At 32.1% G+C, this 22,252-nt stretch overlaps 1 protein-coding gene across 8 annotated transcripts in view; it reads right to left on the bottom strand.

Annotated features, from left to right (window-relative positions):
* The window catches only part of LOC115877744 (leucine-rich repeat flightless-interacting protein 2), a 54,070-nt gene that overhangs the window by 13,100 nt on the left and 18,718 nt on the right, over positions 1-22,252 (bottom strand). For 2 of the 8 annotated variants that reach the window (XR_004049398.1, XM_030894042.1), the window contains exons 1-2: positions 14,902-14,993; positions 9,715-10,020 (exon numbers count right to left, since the gene is read on the bottom strand). The exons of 2 other annotated variants lie outside the window; for them this stretch is intronic. Coding sequence is in view for 5 of the 6 variants with exons in the window: in XM_030894042.1 (XP_030749902.1) it covers positions 9,715-9,960 (246 nt within the window). In the remaining variant the exon portion in view is untranslated. Of the gene's footprint in view, positions 1-197; positions 526-4,318; positions 4,522-9,714; positions 10,021-14,901; positions 14,997-22,252 lie in introns of those variants that run through there. 4 more of the 8 variants (XM_030894043.1, XM_030894044.1, XM_030894045.1 and 1 more) reach the window with 3 other exon arrangements.

Below are 22,252 nucleotides of genomic sequence, written 5' to 3'. Positions count from 1 at the left end.
TCAAAATAAACTTGCAAAAAATAACCACCCTGTATCTCTTAGCCGGTATATTTTATAATTATTATTATACGTACAAAATAGTCTTCTACAATAAAGATTTTATGAAAATTGTTTTTTGCCTTTGATTTTGTCAGTCTTCAAAGTTTTATCGAAAAAAAATTATTAATTTACATGTTTTCTTAAATTGTTCGACTTACTTCTTCGCAAGATGTCTGCATAAAACTATTAATAATATCACTGTCATCGCCAGCACTCTCTATACTCGAAGTCCTCTCGAAAACTCCCGAAAAATCCGACGTTTCGTCTTCCGTCACACCCTCCATCTTCAACACGTTATTGTTCCGTTCATCTAAACTAGTTTCTGTCATCGTTTTTAACACTCACTCTACACCGTTTTTTCTTTATATTTTATATTTTGCATCACACCGCACCCACAAGTCCAAAAATATTATAACTGGATAAATAGATTCTGAAGCATTATGTTACAAATTTGACGATATTATTTGTGTGAGTAAGATCTCGGATCTGATAAGATAGATATTTCTAGTTAATACAATAAAAAGGAAAAAATAAGGAGATATGATAAGGAATGTCACATGTACGAGTGGCGTTCTGTTAGTGTATTAAGCCTCGTTTACACATAACGTTTTACCTTATGTTTTAAAGGGCCTGACTCTCAGGTAGAGATGAGCAAAAAATCGCGATCTGTGATTCAATCGCAGCGATTTTTAAGTCACAATCGAAACCTGCGATTGGCCATCACCCCCTCCACTCAAGGCCAATCAACATGATATGTGCAACGCAAATATGGCGGCGAAGGCAGCGCATTTTTAAATTGTTTATCTTTAACCTGAAAAGCCGGTAGTGGTTTCTCGTTCCGATTGCATACCAGAAATAACTAATTATCTCTAGTTTGTTGTGCTTCTGCAACACGTTTGTTTAGTTCTTAGTGTTCAGTGCATGGTGTGATCAGAAAATTGTTATAATAAAAATCCAAACCAGACATTCCACATAGGGAACTTCAAACTTATGTGCTTGTCGTACTCCTGTATTATTAATTATTTTAAGGTAAGAACTAGAAGTATTTATCAAGATATTACACCTAAATGAGTAAAAAGCCTTCACAGCCAGTCTGCATAGTACTTTATAATGGTTACTTACAATAATCAAAAGATAGGTATTAAAGGGTTAACATTTTATTGTAGCATGCCTTTTACATGCTCTGTTCCAAATTGTCACGGGAATTATAGAAGGGGTCCCAAAGTTTTTGCTTTTATATGCCTATAGAGCTATAGAGCCTATAGAACTATAGAGCCTGTAGAACTATTATATGCCTATAGAACTATAGAGCTTCGTAAAAGAATGGTTGACAGCTATTAAAAGAGATAATTTCACTCCTACTAGTAGTTCTCGGGTAAGAAGTGCATTAAATATGCCTCAAAAAGGCCATCAAACTTAAATTATGATTAAATATAGGTATGTGAATTACATTTTCGCGATGAAGAAATTGAAAGGAGTACAAAATTTTATGACATAACATGTGAAGTATTAGATGTACCTTTGGAGGTACCGAGGCTAAAAAAGGTATGTGCAAATGTATTATATTCTCCATAATACCACCTTATAAAAGCATATTGATTTACAAAATAGGCATTTCTACAGCACCCTAATTTTGTCTCTCCCTGAACCCTAAACTGTCCATAATACCGTATGATCGAATAAAAAGGGCGTCAGCGATGGCTATGAAATGAAGATCGCTGTCATTTTATATGTAAAATTATATGGGAAATATTATCGATGTTCATTTCCAAGCCAACTGGACGCCGTTTTTTTTCGATCATACGGTAGTATATATTTATCAAACGTTCAGTAAATTCTAAACTATGGTAGGTGTTTGCAATTGAATATTTAGTTTATATTGCTATTTCTGTCATATATTTCTGGTAATTTCTTTTTCCGATGATTTTGAACACCCTATATATCCTACCTCCCAAGTTATATCGAATATTTTAACACTATCTATTTTCTGAGAAAGCAGACCTTTTTATAAAAAGTAACTAACTGATGTTTTCATAAAAGTAATAATACAAAAAATTCCATACTTCTGTGGAGAACTTTAGACTCCCTGTATATTAAAAAAATTAGTGAAATATTACGTAATCTAACCCGACATTTGTGTGAAAAATGTCTATTTGGAAATAAAACGGTTTAAAATACGCGCCAAATCAAGCACTTCTATCTCCGCCATATTGGAAAAGGTTGAATGGCCTTGTATGGAGGGGGTGGTGGATTGGCGGTGGCGATTTACGATATTGTTGCGAATGTAATTTTGTGGTCTGTTGAAGCATTTTATAATAAACTGCATTTTCTTTCTGATATTATTTATTTATCGAGAAGGTATTATTTTTCTAGGGCCACGATCATAATATACCGGGTGTTTCTCAAGAGTGGTTCACCCCTATAACTTTTTTATTTTTTCTGATAAAAAACGAGATTTGGTATGTTAGTATATGACATAAATTAAGAATGATTGACGTCTAATGTTATTTGTGTCTCCTCCTGGCCAGTTAAAAGATGCCCAACTCGTATTTTAAATCATATCTCAATTTTTTCAAATGGAACGAGAGTGGCTTTTTTATTCTTTGGATATGGGTGGTTATTTTATTCTTTGGATAGTCTTTCGATATTTTCGTTTTAAACGTTATGTGTAGAAGGGGCTTTAGTTATAACCGACGTTGCATAAACAATGATTGATTTTTACCCAATATTATTTTTGGAGAAAATCGTCAAGAAAAACTTGATCACTCTGTATAAGCAAAGGTATAAGTAGTTATTTTAAAATATGTTGATATTTCGTCATGATTTACACTTTTAAAGAATGTAATTAATGTTAAACAATCAAATTATTACGTTTTGTTTATCAGTGACAACACAGAATGAATTTATTGCATACTGTGCATGATTTATGTTAACTATAAAAACAGAAATATGTTCTGTAGAAATTTTCTCTAGATAGTAGAAAATCAGTGTTTTGTTGGTTGATTTTTTTTAGTTTTGCTTTATTTTTCTCTTAATATATTTATTTTGTATTATTACTTGTTTTGTTTGTCATGACCTAATAAGTTTCTCTGATACAGGGTGACTTTGAAAATGTTGCAATTTCATGCACCCCTCGTATTTCAGTGATCTATCAACTCATCAAAAAGATAAAGTCTGATACTTATAGAATTTTTTACGCGGAATCCAGTGGCGTAAGTAGTTACTTTTTTCTTAACGTTTCTATTTTTGAGATATTGACTATTGTTTAATTTTTTTGAAGAGTCTATTACGCTGTACTTTCGGATCGCTCTCAGGGGTCGGGTAAAGCGGGTGTGTGGCCGAAGGAAATATATTTGATTAAGGCTTGATTAAGGTTTCCAGAGCTTCAGCATTTCCCATAAAATAGCGAGCAATTTGTTACAAAACCATATAAATTATATATCACTGTAATCACAAAACTTCAATCTATTTCCGTATTGTAACGGAATTCTAAATTAAGTCTTTGTTTTCGAGAAAAATTAGTCCAAACATAAGGAATATTTTATTGATGTTTGACCATCAAAATCTTAAAAATAAAGAAGTTGTCTAAAAATGTGCTACAATACGGATTTAGTATAATCCTTTATCTTTAATTTCCTTCTTCATTTGTGGTAAAAATACCTTAAAGCCAGTTTTACATAAATCGTTAAAAATGCCGAACGCTTATTTTGCTACTTTTTCGGACTAGTGAAATGGACTTTTAAATGGGACACCCTGTATATTAGTCAAAAAATTAATTAGTCTATTTTTCCAATCTTTTCAAAAATACAGGGTGGGTCTTAAATAAGTGCAAATATTTTCAGTGCTGGTACATCTCGATAAAAAACATATTTTTGTATCCAAAAAACAATAATAATTTTGTCATTAAATAATTTTCAAACATATTTTTTGCTTAAATTTTCAGAAACGCTGGATTTTCTCTGTTTTTTTTCGTTGTTCAGAACACATATTTCGCCTTTTCGATAAGTTAGAAGTTAATCGAGATACGAAGAGGGTTGAAAAACGCAACATTTTCAAATTCGCCCTGTATTTAAGGGTTAAGACAAAAATCTGTGTGTAGTATCTTTAGTTTCATCAAAAAGTAGGATAGTGATGTGAAAACCGCATCTTTGTATCTCTACTCATAAACGAGAAACACCATAAAACACACGAAAATGGTACACCCTGTACAAAATCACTGGATTTTTTTTATATTTTCATTACTCCAAATAATTCCATAGTTAAAAAAACTAATTAACACCTCGATTTCTCACTCATTTCACTGCGAAAAACACAAACAACTTGTAAGATTTCAAAAAACAATCCCGTTAATAATTTTACCGGTTTTTCAACGACAACGATGAAGATTCGACCACGTTTTATTATATTAAGAAACCGCGAGCGACCGACAAACACTACTAAACCCGAAGGCCGAAATCAGGCATTTAGCATTTTATCGTCATCACAACCGAATGACAACCGTGAAGTCAGCCACTAAAAATACCTATCTATGGCTTTATCTCGAAACCCACCACATTCGGATTGATTGTAAAAAACCACATTTGTACACGTATAAAACAGCAGAATATCGGTATAAAACATCAGAAATTTTTATTGCAATATTTTATTTTCATCAATGTGTGAGCGGTAAATAATTAAAATATTCTAAATAATCACTAGCTAATAAGTAATAAATGTTATCAATTATTAATATTCCATATCTATATTGAATTTGCTAACAAATAAAAAAATGCAATAGGGATGTATAAAAATATCGATATATTAAAATATCGATATACAACAATATCGATATTTTAAAATATCGATACTAAAACTATCGATTTTTTTAATACAAATACTCAAAATTTGCTAATAATAACAGCTGATAATTTTCGATAGGGATGTTCAAATATATCGATATTTTTTTTAATTATAAATATCTCATAAATTAAATACCTCATGCAAAAGACTCTAAAACCGAAATCCCAAAAATAAGATTTTTTCGACAACGAATCGACAACGGGTTACAATCAACCCATTCGGATTGATTGTAAAAAACCGCATTTGTACACGTATCGACACCAAACATCGGTATAAAACAGCAGAATTTTTTATTGCAATATTTTATTTTCATCAATGTGAAATGCCAATAATAATAATTAAACTACATATTCGAAATAATCACTAACGTTACCAATTATTAATATGACATATCTATATTGAATTGGCTAATAAATAATAGAATTATGCTAGGGATGTATAAATATATCGATATAAAAATATCGATACACTAAAATATCGATACCAAAAATATCAATTTTTTAAATACAAATATTCATAATATGTTAATAATACTAGCCAAGTAATTTTAGCTTTTTTAATTTTTGGATAAAGATGTACAAATATATCAATTTTTCAAAATATCGATATTTTCTTGTTAAATATCTCATAAAATATATAGCTCAAGCAAGTCTCTAAAGCCGAAGGCCGAAATAAGACATTTATCGTCATCACAACCGAATTACAACCGTTAAGTCAGCCACTAAAAATACCTTATCTATGGCTTTATCTCGAAACCCACCACATTCGGATTGATTGTAAAAAACCACATCTGCACGTAGCGTTACAAAACAACGGTATTTACAATACATATTTTATTTTCATCAATGCAAACTGTAAATAATTAAAATATTCTAAATAATCACTAGCTAATAAGTAATAAACGTTATCAATTATTAATAGGTTAATTTAATAACAAATTTGCGACAGGGATGTTTGAATGTATCGATATATCAAATTATCGATACCAAAACTATCGATTTTCTAAATACTCTATTTCATAAAACCCACACTTTATTTAACCGTTAACTCTCTTTCCATCACGCTTCATATCACATAATATGTATTTAACTGATTAGTTACAAATGCTAAATCAATTATTAATACTCAAGATCGTATATAGTCTGTCCAAAGAGAGTGACAGTTGTCTGCCATTTTAATTATTCACAGATAAATTAAATTTTTGTCGACAGGGATGTACAAATGTATCGACTTTTTTTTAAATATAGATAATGTTTAATATCGATAGTTTTAAAATTTCGATATCGATATACCAAATCGATATAACAAAATATCGATAAAATCTACGAAAAGAATTATTTGTATTAAATGATAAAATGTTTATAAAACTATTATTTTAAAGAAAAAATCTTAACGTTATTGTAATAAATTGTTATTATTATTTTCCCATTCATATTTTTTTTCTAAAAAGTAATAACAAACAGCATTCATGTTCTTTACCCATAAGAAAGTTTACGCCAAAAGAAAGTTTACACTAAAATAATCCATAAACCAAGGAAATTTCCGCAAATAATAAAGTTTTTAAGAATTATTGTTATATTTAAAAAATATATTTTCTAAACTTAAGGTTTAAACGACCGATGATTAATAATTTTAAGACATCCGTATATATTTGCGAATGACATCATTTTCTGCGTCATGTCTTCCAGCAATATTTATTTACTCCTTGCATATTTTACTAATTTAATTTGAAGTCACATGGAGGAAAGTTTATGCTCATATTTTCTTATACTGTTAAGAATACCAGTTACAATTATTTTATTGTCTTTATTTGCTCTAGAAGACAAGAAGTTACGATATATCCAGTCCTTAAAATGTTTGTACATATTTTTTTCAAAAAATATGTACAAAAGTCTTAAAATAGTTGTCATTAAAAGAAAATCCAGAAATCCCTATACTTCCTGACTGGAAAAGGAAATGTCAAGCAATTTCCGACAATCACTGACAAGTGAAAATGGTGAAAATCTAAACGGAAGGAAACCAGAGAGAGAGAGAGAGAGAGATTCAACGTCCTTAAATCTCATTCATGACGCTATTTTAAGAAGTAATTTTAAAGCACACGTGCTCTACCCTTCAAAAGATAAAGCTTAAGCTTCAAACTAATGCCACAGCAAATTCAATATGCATTAGATAGATAAATCATATAAAATAATAAAGGAATAGAGCTCGAAAAATTTGTACCAGATGAAAAAAAGTGTTTGCTTATTAAAAAATTATATAAGCCATGTAGTCCAGTAAATAAGGACACGAAAAGACACAAGTCTCGGCGTAAAAAAATTGTAACACCGTGCTCGGCCAGCTTTGCCCGAAAAAATGAACCTAAATGGTAGAAAAATAAGTTTTTTGCAAATATCTAGCAAAATATGCAATTTACAAATTTTTTCTTGGGATAAAAAATGAAGCTTTAAATTGAAATTACCTACAATAAAAAATCGGTAAAAAACTTTTAAGTTAAACGGTTTTATCTTAGGTACACTGAAAACTAGAAAATAATAATAACAATTAGGTATTTTGAACTTCTAGTTCAGAAATATTTTAGTACTAGGCAGAATAGCTTTTAGGCATATTAGACTAAAATAAAAACGTGGGGCCCCTCTGAAATCCTACCTATGGCAAAGCATATCTTTATACTTTGGTAGATCATGAGCTCGGCGTTCGCTGGTGAAGCCGCCACGGCTGGTTATTGATTGTCAAAATCTCCAGTTAGAATATAGTAAGTCGATGCAATCCTTAGTATAGAAGAAAGTATTACAGCAATAGTTAATGGGCCCCACGTTTTTATTTTAGTCTAATATGCCTAAAAGCTATTCTGCCTAGTACTAAAATATTTCTGAACTAGAAGTTCAAAATACCTAATTGTTATTATTATTTTCTAGTTTTCAGTGCACATAAGATAAAACCGTTTAACTTAAAAGTTTTTTTACCGATTTTTTATTTTCTAGTTTTTAGTATTTTTATTTATTGTTTCCATGTTGTTCCCACGAGTAATGGACATTTTAACGGTCGACCCCCCAGAGGTCCAGTAGAGGGGCAAGGCTATAATATACAACAAGAGGCGCCCAATCTTGAGGGGAAAATGCTTGCGACATTACATTTTTAGCCACCCTAATGCCATACAGTCCTCAGCACGTTTTAACCTATTACCTTAACTTGGGTGGTAAAGCTACCGCTAACTACGTAGGTACATCTAATCACCTATTTTTTTTATCTGTCCTTCTAACGTCACACAATCTTGGACACAACTGTTCTACAGTACTGACTACTCATGCCTTCACCTAATACGCCATTTTGTAACGACGTCCATCTTGGATTTTAAATTTTGTCATAATCACAGTATTCTACTAGTGTAACCCTTTCATTTGATACCCATATTGAGGGGGTTGTGGAACAATATGAAATCCGCCATTTTGTACCGGCGGCCATCTTAGATTTACAATGTTATTGATATTACTATATTGTATTGTCATCGGAACTAAAGGTGTGTACCAAATTTCAGATCAATCTGACAACAGGAAGGTACTTAAATTTCAATTTCTAATTTTGACCCAAATAAATAAATACCGTACGGGTCGAGCTAAATAAAACCGTTTAAAAATGGTATGGTCCTTACCATTTTTTCATAGAATTAGTAGTTCTCGAGATATTCCGCTTCAAAGATCCCTGAATTTTCTCTCCAAATCTTAACGGCTCCGAAGATAAATTTCATAAGCATATCATTGATTGATAGGACAAATTGTTTAACAACTTAGTTAAAATTTAATATTTTTTGATGAATCAAAGTTCATTTAAAAGGTAGAATCAACAGCTATCACATTTTGGAACTTGTTTGAATTTTGTCATATTTTATGATAATAAAAAAACCGGGCAATTCCTTGGTCCAAAAATTTTCAAATTTTTACAAACTTATTCCTATTTTCACTAATAATATCTTATTTGTCAAGACTTTTTTAACAGTTGTTCTTAGGGTCTCTTTAAGCAAAAAACCATTCTGTCCTATCTACAAAAATAAAGTGGTGAGGGAAAGTTAGATCTGTTTTTATTTAAATATTAATAACTCCGGACTGGGTATGCTGGCCATTTTAATTATTCACAGATAAATTGAATTTTCTATCATTTTTGACTCGTTGGACAACCTTTATTAAATTGACTAAAAAATCGAGGGATGTACAAATATATCGACTTTTCAAAATATCGGTATTGTTTAATATCGATGTTTTTTAAATATCGATATATATTTCTGGCCATTTTTTAGGCAAAGGAGGTCCTTTGGTAAAGAAATAATAACTATCCAGTCAACATGTTTATTTTTTGTCAATGATTCCAAATATCTTGAGAGCGGTTGCTTGTAGCGATTTTTACTAAGAGACCTTTTTTACGTAAAAAATGGCGGAAATATATATTTTTTTATTCAGTAGTTTAATACAGGCACAGGAAAAAAGCTATTTTCTTCAAAAGAGTTCAAAAACAAGTAGGTGGTGCCCCCTACAAATAGGAGTCATTTTGATATTAAAATCAAATTTCCCATGTTAAAAAACACCCACACACCAATTTGCGTCCAAATATCGGCTGTAGTTGAATAGTTTTTTTAAAAACATCGAAATAAAAATAAAACTTCTACACCCTGTATTTCCGAAACGAAGCATTTTAGGACATACATATTTATACGAACTTTTTACATATTTTTATCGGCAGAATATGTTTTCTAGATTACAATTCGAACCACCCTGTAGAATTATACCTTTGTATTCTCCAAATGAATAAAATAAAACATAGCATTAACCTCTCTCTAAATCTTACGTTTTTCTTCATGTTGGAAAGCCCGGTGACCAGCAATACGTCATCTCTCCCGTCCAAGTCATCCTCCCCCTCCAAACAATCAGTTAGTGAAGGACTCCTCCTCACCATAATACTCCACCCCGAAAAACTGTCACTTATACTGTCAGAAGACAACGAAAAATCGGCCGTTTTTTCACCGAATTTGATCACACTGTCCGTCGCACTGCTTACACTGCCACCGCAAAAATTCACACCCAAGATTATCATACTGATCGTCGTTTTGTATGGTTTCTAACTTTGTTTGTATTTCGTTATGAAATTAGCAGGCTAGAAAGAGATGGGTGTTCGGTATAATAGGTGGAAATCGTATAGAAATATCACGGTGGAAGTATATTTATCTCTGTTTTTTTTACGCATAGATAAGAGTATGTGATTTGATGTTAAAGTTTGCTGAAAATTAAACTAGGATGTTTATGATTATTGTCCTTATCTGATTTTAACTATTTGATATTTTAATTTAATAAAAATGGCTTTAGATTCATATGAAACTTAATTTCCACTACAGTCATCATTACAAACCCACAATAAATTAAACAAATATCAAATTCCTTCACTAAAACCCGACTAAAATACGATATGAAATTTAAGTAAAGATATTCACAGGTGAAACACATCTAAAGACTACTAGTTTGAGTTATTCAGTAACGTGCATATTATTACATCTATTGGTGCCAAAGGTTAAAACCATTAATTACATCGAAAAATACCAGTATTTTCTATATTCACAATTTTGAATAAAAAACATTGGAAGGAGTATAATGCTCATAGATAAAAGAAAAGAATCTACTATTAAGATATCTATCTTAATGATAATGATATTATGAATGAAAGATGAAAGTATCTCAAATGAAACAAGCATGCGACAAGAACAATACCATAGATAAAAGAAAATAATCTACTATTAAGATAGATATGAAACTTAATAGTAAAATTTTGGGTCAAAGCGCCCCTCCGTGTTTTTAGTGGAGACTACGTTTAACCCAGCGCCTTCGCCTTTTCTGCTGTAAATATTTTTTATGTTTATATTTGAATTTAAAGGATTTATTTTTAAAGTTACACTGATATATTAGTATATCAGAGTAACTTTAATAAAACATAAGAATATATATATTTTACAATTTATTTTTTTATTTATTTTACAGAGTTTCGTGTAAATGATCGTAAGTCGATTGGCTGTCTAATGAATAGACCAAGATTTATAGATTTTAAAGCGAACGAAAAAAAATCAAACAACGAATGCATACCATATATTTTTCTTTTATCTAAGATACATACCTTATCGTCTTTTGGAAACACGTACATTTTTGCAGTTTTTTTAGTTTCTTTGCAAGATGCAACACAACAAGAAAACACCATTTTTACAGTTAATAAATAATAAAACTATTTCTGACTATGATATTTAAAATTTAGATAGATAGAAAATTAAAAAACAAACCAGTATTTGCAAACGCAGGCCCAAATTCAATAAAAAACAAAATTTTTCCTGCGAAAATCAGGCTTTTTTCACTGAAAAGGTATTTTTTGATTTATCAGCAGTCATTGTCAAGTTGTCAGTATACAGGGTGTTTTCGAATTAGTCTAAAAAAATTATGGTGTGATTCCTCATGTGCTCTTAAAACAATTTTTATATAAAAAGTACTTCCTTTCTGATCTACAGGGTGTTAAAAATTAAAAAAATCGATTTTTTGCTTAGCATAAATGGTACACCACTGCTTTTTTAAAGAAAATATATTTTTTTCTTGACTGGCCATCCTTTTTCAACAAAATTGATCTTTTGAGTTTTTCTTGTTCATCAAACGGTTGTCGAGAAAAAAATAAATATACTTATTAAGAGCCCACCTTAATTCGTTTTCTAACGATTTTATATTTTTTAGATTAATTAGGAAACACCCTGTATATGCATATCATAGGCAACCAAATAAACTAGCAACCTCTAAAAATTATTTTTCCTACCACTAGCGACATACCGTGTTTTTAGTGTGTACTAAATTATTTTATCAAAATTTCACCATATAAGTTTCCAAGCAATGATAATGCTATCCATGTATTCATGCACTAGACATCATAAATCCTCATTTTTTAACAGTTGCGTTTGACGTTTCAATTGGCATATTTAAATATAAAAGATTTGAAATTTTGCCGATTTGTTGTACTTTTCTGAGCTTCTTTTATGATATTTATTATTTATCCTAAAATTACTTTTATTGCAATGGCACTCAGCATATGAGTTTTGCTGAGTGCAACAAATATGTTTTTTGCACATGTTGCACACAACATTTTTTCTACGATCGAATTGAAATTCTTATTTAATTGTTTATTAAAAAGTTTTTACAGCAATTCACAGAATAATATTACCACTAACAAATATTACACAATAACAAATATTTTTTAATAACTTTTTTTTGAGTTCATTTTAATTTTAATGTCGCAGTTTGATCAATTCACTAAGGTAATTGATGGACAAACTTCATTTCCAGTAGTCTTTTGAGGAATGTTGCTGCGAGGTGTCCAATACTAGTACTTGGTTTACCTTCCAAGATTTGAGCAGCTAATTCAACTGACAACTTGAAAATGATGGCAATTTTCGCTGTCAGACGACATTCATAGGCAAGTATGATAACAGATGATAACCAATTCAAAGCGCGAGGATTCGATTGCTGGGCAAAGCCAATTTATTTTTTAACTTATTAATTTACATGTGTGAAGGTGTTTTTTGCACTAGTGCAAAAAATAAGTTATTTTTGCAATATTTTTCGCTTAAATTTTGAGAACCGCTGGATCTTTTCTGGTTTTTCTTTCTTGTAAATTTAATCTACTACCTATGTTGCCATATTATGAAAATATTATATTTGTTAACTACAAATTAAAAAAAATTCCAAATAATATTAAAAATATTTCAAAAAAATTCTTTAAATTTTCAAAAAAAAGTTTCACGGAAAAAAATCATAGACGTGTTTCTGGGGTCGAAATATGCTACCCCTAAAAATATTTGCACTTATTTCAGGCTCACCCTGTATATTTCAAATCGGAAGAAGAAAAAACGAAAATATACAGGGTGTTCCATTAAAAAAAAGTGAAGTTATACATTTTTCTTAACTCTCTGATCGCTTTTTGATTGTTTTTATTTCATTTTCTGGCGGTTTAGATAAAAAAAAATTTAAATTATTCAAAAAAAATGATTTTTTTTAAATTTTCATTTAAAAAATATAATATCTTGATAATATGGCAACATAGGTAGTAGTAAGATAACTATAAGTTATTTTAGACTTATTTGAAAAACGATAAAAAGAAAATATGTTTATTTTATCGAGATCTACTAGCCCTGAAAATATTTGCACTTATTTAAGACTCATCATGGATATATTGTTATTGTTACCCTGAAAACTGCAACCTCTAAGTTAGTGGTGAGTTAGAGTATTGAAACACCCGGTATATTTAGAACAATACTAGAGTATGTCCCCGAATTGTCTTTACAAGAGGAAAAACTTTTTTATTATTGGCAATTTCAGACAAATGCTTTCTTCATAAAAATTGTTACTTGTTCTAAAATGGTTAATGTTTATACACTTTTTCAAATTCCCATACCGTTTTAGAGAAAATTACAAAAAAAAATAAAAATATGGTTGATTTTTTCCTAAAAATCAAAAGGCGTTTCTATTAGTGATGGGAATAATCGAATAATTTTCACCATCGAATAATTAGTAATAATTCATATTTCACAATCGAATTAATAATTCGAATTATTTAGTAGTATCTTGTAGTATTATAAATTTAACCTAAAAATAAATTCGTCCCAGCTAGTGCTCGTCTAGGGGCTATTTTAAACAAATTCTGAACCATTGCCATACCTATATTCTATCACTGAATAAAAAATAAAAAAAAATATTCTTTATTCAATGTATTCTATTAACTGTGCCGAAGCCGTTTAATAAATTAAACCATAATTTAAAGTTTTAAATTTAAAAGTGCCGAGTTTATGATTGTTTCAGTTCCTATTGAAAAGCTCATATCTGAAATAAAAGCTTCTTCTAAAACGATATAAGTATGTCCTTGTTTACGTGCGGTTCGTATTTCTTTTTATTTTATCAGTTGCAATCAATAATTATTTAGATAAAAGAAGAAAATTAATTTTAGTGTTCGGCAGGTGTTCGGTGAAATTTGGGTGAGATGGAAATGAAATGAACCAAATAATAGTAGAATTCTTTCGTTCTGAACGAAATGAAAATTTTCACTTAAACTTATTCATTCCTACGTGGTATAGGAAATAATGATTTCTGGATTTTTCTATATCGGATCGTTCCTTTCTTTGTCGATTCCCTTTATAAATCAGTTTAAGTGAAAATTTTCAGTTCGTTCAGAACGAAAGAATACTACTAATAGTACTATACTAATTACTAATATTCGTATTCGTCCATAAGAGGTTATGTTTTATGTTCCTTTGTAATTCGGTTACCACAGATATAATATAAAATACTACTAATTTTTATCTCGATTATATCGAAAAAGATAATTCGAATTAGTTAGTTTTAATTTACTATCGAATTAGTCGTATTATTTAATTCGAATTTTCCCAACACTTGTTTCCATGGAAATATAATTTCGATTTCATTCTTTGATAGATTGATGGTTATTATATCACCCTTTCCGTAGCATTCAACTAAATAAATTTAGTGCTTCTTTAACATTTTAAAACAGCAAAAAATATGAAGTTAATAAAAATTCTACCAATAACAATCTATCATAGCATGAAAATGAAATTGTATTACCATAGAAACACATTTTGATTTTTAGGACAGGAAAAAATTCAACTATATTTTCATGTTTTTTTTCAATTTTCTCTAAAACGGCATGGAAATTTGTAAAAGTATAAATGGGATTAGTCATTTTAGAACAAGCAAAATTTTTTATGAAGAATGCATTTTTCTCAAAGTGTCAATAATAAAAAAGTTTTTCCTCTTGTAAAGACAATCCGGGGGCATACTGCATACAAAAAAATTCATAAGTCTGTGAAACGCTAAAAAAACAATTTTGCAAACCCCTCTCTATCAAAAAAAATGAAAAACTCAAAATTTCCACATTTTTTCCGAACAACTTCCACCTCTTTCTACAGCATTAAAAGAACGAAAAAAAACACTATAAATCTTTTACCAATAACAGAACTATCACTCAAACCCTTTCTCGAAAAACGAGAGTACACCGTTCACTGGCGACGACTCGAAGACGCGTCCGCTGTTTCTTTTCCAGACGGAATCGATAAGTCTGGCCCGAGCTTCCAGAGTGCACTAACCTAAGCGAAGAGATCCAGACCAGACTGGACTAATCGGGGAAAGGAGTTCCCCGAGGAGACGGAAAATGCGGCGCCCAAGGGATCAGGCGTCGCGTCGGAGGATGTGAGAATAGACGAATTTTGGTATAGTGCAACCAGAAATTCTTGAAAGAGGAACATGACATTGGATATTCAACACAAAAACTGCCGTCTATTGTGTCCCCCTTTCTTGAATAACTCATCATACAGTCTCAGGACGTTGACAAAAGCCAGCATCTGAGAAGGTTTTACAGAGGTTAGTTCTTCATCTCCGATATCGGTCGTACCAACATTTATGGCACGAATGGTTGTCGTCTCGGCGCACTCAATGATTAAGTGTTCTGGTGTTTCCCCATTTTCCACACAGAATCTGTATTCGCCCTTGTTTCTTAGCTTCAATCTTCTGAGGTATTCATTTAGCAGACATGGTCTTGTTAAAAACCCTGTGACAATCCGAAGATTGTTACTCGTGAAATTTCATCGAGTGTCTTACACCCTGGAGGATTCCCTTTTACTTCCCTAACTTTTTCAGTGTTGGCAAAACGACAGTTTTGTTACAAAACTCTTGAATAATCCTCTTAGTTCTTTAGACGGTCTTCCGTCTTTTCAGTTAAAAAAAATCGGTAAAAAACTTTTAAGTTAAACGGTTTTATCTTATGTGCACTGAAAACTAGAAAATAATAATAACAATTAGGTATTTTGAACTTCTAGTTCAGAAATATTTTAGTACTAGGCAGAATAGCTTTTAGGCATATTAGACAAAAATAAAAACGTGGGGCCCATTAACTATTGCTGTAATACTTTCTTCTATACTAAGTGTGGATTGCATCGACTTACTATAATCGTAACTGGAGATTTTGGCAATCAATAACCAGCCGTGGCGGCTTCACCAGCGAACGCCGAGCTCATGATCTACCAAAGTATAAAGATATGCTTTGCCATAGGTAGGATTTCAGAGGGGCCCCATGTTTTTATTTTAGTCTAATATGCCTAAAAGCTATTCTGCCTAGTACTAAAATATTTCTGGACTAGAAGTTCAAAATACCTAATTGTAACTAAACCCGGGACTGTAGTATCAAAATTTGAATATTTCTCACGGTTTCTTAGATACCCTATAGAAACAACCAAAATGGTCCACCCTGTACACACGAGATTTTAATACATACGTTTTGAGTGAACAGATAAGATTGACAGGTAAAACGTTATCTGTAGACAAGACTTTATCTTTAACTGTAAATCACTGACATATTTACCTCTGTGTACAAGATTTGCGATATGTCTTTTTAAGGAATAATTTTTTCTAAGAAATTTTACATCTTTTTCATCGATTTTAAAAAAAAAAAATATGTTAAGGTACTCGTAAGTAAAGGCACAACTTATTCGGTCCGGCCGGTCATCTTAAATTTACTTATTTATCTGAGTTTTGTGAACTGAATCTATTTGTGGTGTATCTCTAAATCTACAAACTCTATGGAAGTCGTCGGCGTGTGGCAGATTCCTATTTTCCAAAAAAACAAAAGCCTTGCTTCGTTGAAAAACGGATTTTAAGTTATTTCGGAAGTAGATCATTAAAATTTCTCACTTTATAAAACCAAAAAAAACACTAGGATCCAGACGGACAAAATCAAAAAATTAGGCGAAAAATGTAGTAGCCTTTCCTTCATTTCTAGGAATGTATTTACCAACAAAAATATGTCTCCCCCACCCCTCGTTGGAAGCAAAAAAAAAGAAGAAACCATCTAAAACATCTCTCTTTTTTTAACAGAGACGTCCATTATAATCCTAGAAGAAAAAGTCGCGAAATAAGTGGACTTTTTTTGCTTTAAATGTTACCTGATAATAACGAGTATCTATCCAAAATATTGTAAATATACATGTAAATCAGAAAACAAATTCTCTTGTCGGACAGACATTGTATTTTCATTCTTCCTGAAACTTCCTGAAAGGGGAGGACTTCTATAGATAAGACAACTTTTATTTTTTTGGCTGCTAAATATAAAAGCTTTAAAAGGTGCGCATTTATTTAGTCTTTATCTTCAGGGGAGGCCTATTTTTACCTTGAAAGAGATTGAAAGCTATCGAAACGTTTTTTCGACAAGGTAAGAAATATGCGATCCGTTACAGTGGCAGCGTCTAAATTAAAAATCTCGTCAATATTTTTATTAATTACTAATCTGAGTATAACTTGACTTTTTTTGTTTATTTAGATGGTCAAACAGCAATGGGTTGGTCATCTAGCAAGCATTAGAGGGAGAGAATTTAAAAATTTCAATAATATACAGTGGTGGCCAAAAGTATGGAAATTTTTTACTTTTTAAAATATCACAGAAAATATTGCTATGCTTAAACTCTCAAGAATATAAATGAACAGCTTATCAGCAAATAAAAGTATTCCAAAAATTACACAGCGAAAAAAATCTGTTTAGCAGTTTTTGTAGGAGAACAATAGATTTCTTGTGGCCAAAAGTATGGAAACCATAAATAAATACATTAAAATTATTCAGTTTAAGCTGATAAACGGTACGATTTGCTTCAGATAAATATAAACATCATGCCCAAGTCTAAATATTTCTCTACGGATTTAAAAAATAAAATAGTTGAATTATACAAGAGCGGTTATAAACAAATTCAAATAAGTAAAAATTTAAACATTTTAAAAGGCACCGTTTCGAAAATAATTCGTAAATTTAATAAAACAGGGAACGTTTCAACAGCTTTTAAGTCAGGAAGACCAAGAAAGTTGTGCAACAGGACAATGAAAGTAATGAAGAGAATATCAATGGGAGATCCAAGAAAAACGACGTTTCTCGAGAAATGGGTGAAAGGGGAATATCGGTGTCTACACGCACGGTGAGAAGAAGGTTGGATGACATGGGACTTTTTGGAAGAGTTGCGGTGAAGAAACCACTAATATCAAAGAAAAATAGGATGGCCCGCTTTAAATTTGCTCAAGATCATCTCACCTGGTCTTATCAGAAATGGAATACTATACTGTTTAGCGACGAAAGCAAGTTTCAACTGTTTGGTAGTGACGGGAGACGTTATGTCCGAAGACCAAAAGGTACACGGTACAGCCATAACTACCAGATGCCCACAGTAAAAAATGGGGTGGGAGTATAATGGTATGGGGGTATTTTTCTCGCTCAGGTGTTGGTCCTCTTGTTAAAATTGATGGGATAGTGGACCGTTTTTTGTACAAAGACATATTGGAGAATAATATGCTGCCTCATGCTAATGAAGAAATGCCACTCAGATGGTTGTTCCAGCAAGACAATGATCCCAAGCACAAATCTCGGTTTGTTCAAAATTGGTTAAATGAACATAATGTTCCACTAATGGATTGGCCCTCACAGTCTCCGGATCTTAACCCCATAGAAAATTTATGGGACCATTTGGATAGCAAAATTCGAAGCCATTCTATTTCAAATAAAAATGAACTATGGGAAGTGCTAAAAACTGAATGGGCGGCCATTTCCAGTAAAGATTGTACGAGATTGATCAATTCGATGCCACGAAGATGTAGAGAAGTAATTAATTCAAAGGGATATTCCACTAAATATTAGTAATCTTTATATTATCTTGAATTTTAATAAACATTCTTCTTAAGTTTCCATACTTTTGACCCAGAAAATATTCATAATTTTTTATATATTTTTTGATAGCTGTAATTTTTTATTTAAATGTATTAGGTTTTGTAGGAAATTATTTGTAGGTCACGATTATATAAGTCGTTTTATTTCATATTTTAATTTCTCAGCATAAATGACAAATTAAAAAAGTTTCCATACTTTTGGCTATCACTGTATTTATAGTGTTTCATTTAAAGTACCCCAAACAAATTTCACTGACATCGCTAAATACTCTCAAATTTTAACACCATTTTAACACTTCCCATATGACAGACAATAACTGTCACTGTCATATATCTCATTTCATTGGACAGACTATAGTAATCACCAATCTGACACTTTATGTGTATACGTTCATTTAATAAAATATCATTCACCAATACAAAACTACAAGAGCTCTAAAAGTGTAATACAAAAAAGTTTCGTACGCCTCTGTTTTCCACGTGTTAATCACCTAGGAAAGAAAGACGCGTTGAGCCAAAGCTTCCTTCCTCCCATTTAGGGGGTCGTCGACTGAGAAGACAAAACATTTCCAGACATTGTTGTCTGGAAATTAAAGACATTGAATGGGAAGGATTTTTTTCTGAATGATATGATGAAATATAAAGATGAAAAGTCGGTTTGAAAATCTGATAACACAAAAAAGTTGGGTGGGCATCAAAATGCTCAAAAACAGCAATAAATTGTGCAAGTGCTTCCAAGTTTGCCTCCATTTAACTGACCGCGTCTTCCCCTAGGAGATGCATGACCTTGTTGTTGGTGGGGAAGCTCCTGGTCAGGTGCTGGGGGGAATCCCCTCTAGCACTTGGCTTGGTCTAAGAAGCATCTCACTCATCGTCTTGTCCCTGACTGTAGTGTCGTGGCCAGGGAATTGCACCAAGACATATAACGATACCGGGCGGGGCTACGGACAGCCTCAACCTTGGGGCACCGGGGGTCACCCCATTGTATTTTACCCCTTACTTCTACATGCGGGGCTCTGTAGAAGTGGACCGACTGTCCCTAGCGACTCATAGGAACACTATTTGATCTGATAATAATAGTAATAAAAACATCACCGGTGAAGCTGTGGGGAAACCCCCTAGCGACACTGGGCACAGTAACAATGAAAGTTCCAAGGGGCCAAACCCAAAGAGAACTACAGGAGAGGTGGCTGACACTTGCGTGAAACCATCCTCCGCAAGTGGCATACAAGCTACCACCTCCTCCAAGGGTCGGGAGCCTACCTCCTACTCTAAACCCAACAGGCGACACAAGCTACCGTTTCGTCTACCCGGCCTGGGTCGTAGCTCCTCGACTGTGAGGGACACGGGTCTCCGTAGGAAGTCCTGGGACTGTATGATGAGTTATAACTCAAGAAAGGGGGACACAATAGATCTCTAAGGTCGCAGAGATTAACCCCCCTCCCACTTATTCTAATTCTAATTCTAACTGACCGCGTATCTCTTCTAGTGACCCAAGTCCCACAGATGGGGCTCGACTTTGGTACACCCTCTATATATTGATTAAAATATGCATCAACTACCAAGCGTAGATAAAGTTTTCGTGAAAATCTTTCTGGATATGAATAATATTTAAGATAGACCTAAACTCAAATAAAAACGGCAGTTTTGAGTTTTGAGGCTACCCTAGTTAACAAAACTTCTTTACCGTACTGAATACCGAGTTTTGAGAATTCTGGCACTGTTCGGAGCGCTTTAAATATATTCTCCGAGTTCCAGTTTCCTGGTCAGTGCGATATTTCGGGTGTCCCTATCTTTCGGCCTATTTTTAAGCGATTTCCGCCACAGTCTACATAATTATTGTCACGGTACACGGTGAATATTTCGGGAGTTGATTCATTTCGCGACCTACATTACTATACGTTTTTGCGATGCTTGAACTGACCGACTTCTTCAAAGTAATAACATTCAGAAATTGCGAAGATTTTTCTAATAGTCTTAACAGAAAATTTCGTAAAATCTGTAGAATACAGTGTGTCCCATTTTCGTGTGTTTTTTGGGCCTTCTCGTTTATGAGTAGGGATACAAAGATACGGTTTTCACGACAACGAGTTGCCTAAAAACTGCACAAGTTCATTTTGTTAGTGCAGTTTATTAAGATAACATGATGGAAAGCAAAATTATCTGGTTAAATTAAATAAAATAATACTCTTTTAAACTATGTTTATTTATGTTAAAAAGTTATACCGGGTGCGTCTCAAAAGTGGCTCACCCTATAACTTTTTTACTTTTTCAGATAAAAAAAACGAGACTTGGTATTGACGTATTCATTTGTTTTTGGTCACTTCATTACAACTTTTGATTTTTAAATGGCACCCTCGATATATTTTTACTTTATTCGATAGAAAATTACACTCTGAGTAGAATGATATATTATATGTCAACTTTTGACGTTTTCGCTTAACAAAATTTTAAATTTCAATCTAGAGTGCCACGGATGTGTTAAAAACTCCAATTTCTTCAAGGAGCCTTGGAAAAAAGGTTAAAAGATGCCCAAATTATATTTTTAATCATCTTAGAATTTCAAATAAACCATATGCGAAAATGTTAAAAGTTGACATATGTCATTCTAATCAGTGTGTCTATCAAATAAAGCAGAAATATGCAGCGGGTACCATTTAAAAATCAAAAGTTGTAGTCATTTCCGGTAAAACAGGAAGTGCCAAAAACAATTATTGAATACGTCAATTAATCCTAATTTATGCCATGTACTAAACTAACATACCAAATCTCGTTTTTTTAATCTGAAAAAGTAAAAAAGTTATAGGGGTGAGCCACTTTTGAGTCCGCACCCAGTAGAGTATATTATATTTTTCTAAAGCTCATACCAAGGCAAATAAAATAAAAAAATAATATACAGAATGGCCCATTTAAAAAAAACATAAGTTTGAGTCGTATTTCGAAAATTACAGCTCCCGGCGAGAAACTAGTTACGCCACTGGTTTCTACGTAAAATACTCTACGGGACCAAAGTTTACAGAATAAAATATACGGGACTCAGTTTTCGCCTTTTCGATAAGAAGGCTGCAACATTTGCTAATTCGCCCTGTATTTCAGAAACCTAGAACAAATCTGTGTGTAACATTTTTAGTTTCATAAAAAACTAGCACTGTGATGTGAAAAACGCAACTTTCTATCTGTACTCATAAACGAGAAACCCTGAAAAATAGACGAAAATGAGACAAAGTATACAGGGTGTCCTATATTAGTTGATATACGGTATCTCCGTTATTAGTAAAGATAGGAGGATGCGCTTTGCACAAACCTGTGTCACTTTTTCGTCAAACGGAAGATGCTGTAAACAAACCTTTCATAGCTCTCTCCGTTTCTGAGCTACAGGGTCTTTTCGAAAAATTTTCAATTTGGGACAGCCCCCGTATCTCCGTTATTATGGACGATATCGAGAAGGTGAAAATTGATTCTTGTAGAACTTTTTACGTAGATTACAGTGGCGTAGCCTGTTTTTCTACAAAAAATATACTTTTGAAAATATGAACTAAAGTTATGTTTTTTCAAATGTATTTGAAAAAACTGTATATTCATAAATCATATGATCCGCCTTG

Source organism: Sitophilus oryzae, unplaced genomic scaffold (genome assembly GCF_002938485.1).
Source record: "Sitophilus oryzae breed Bouriz unplaced genomic scaffold, Soryzae_2.0 scaffold_1498_pilon_pilon, whole genome shotgun sequence".
Taxonomy (NCBI): domain Eukaryota; kingdom Metazoa; phylum Arthropoda; class Insecta; order Coleoptera; family Curculionidae; genus Sitophilus; species Sitophilus oryzae.
The sequence above is the reverse complement of the archived record's forward strand: the minus strand, read 5'-3'. Positions and strand labels throughout refer to the sequence as shown.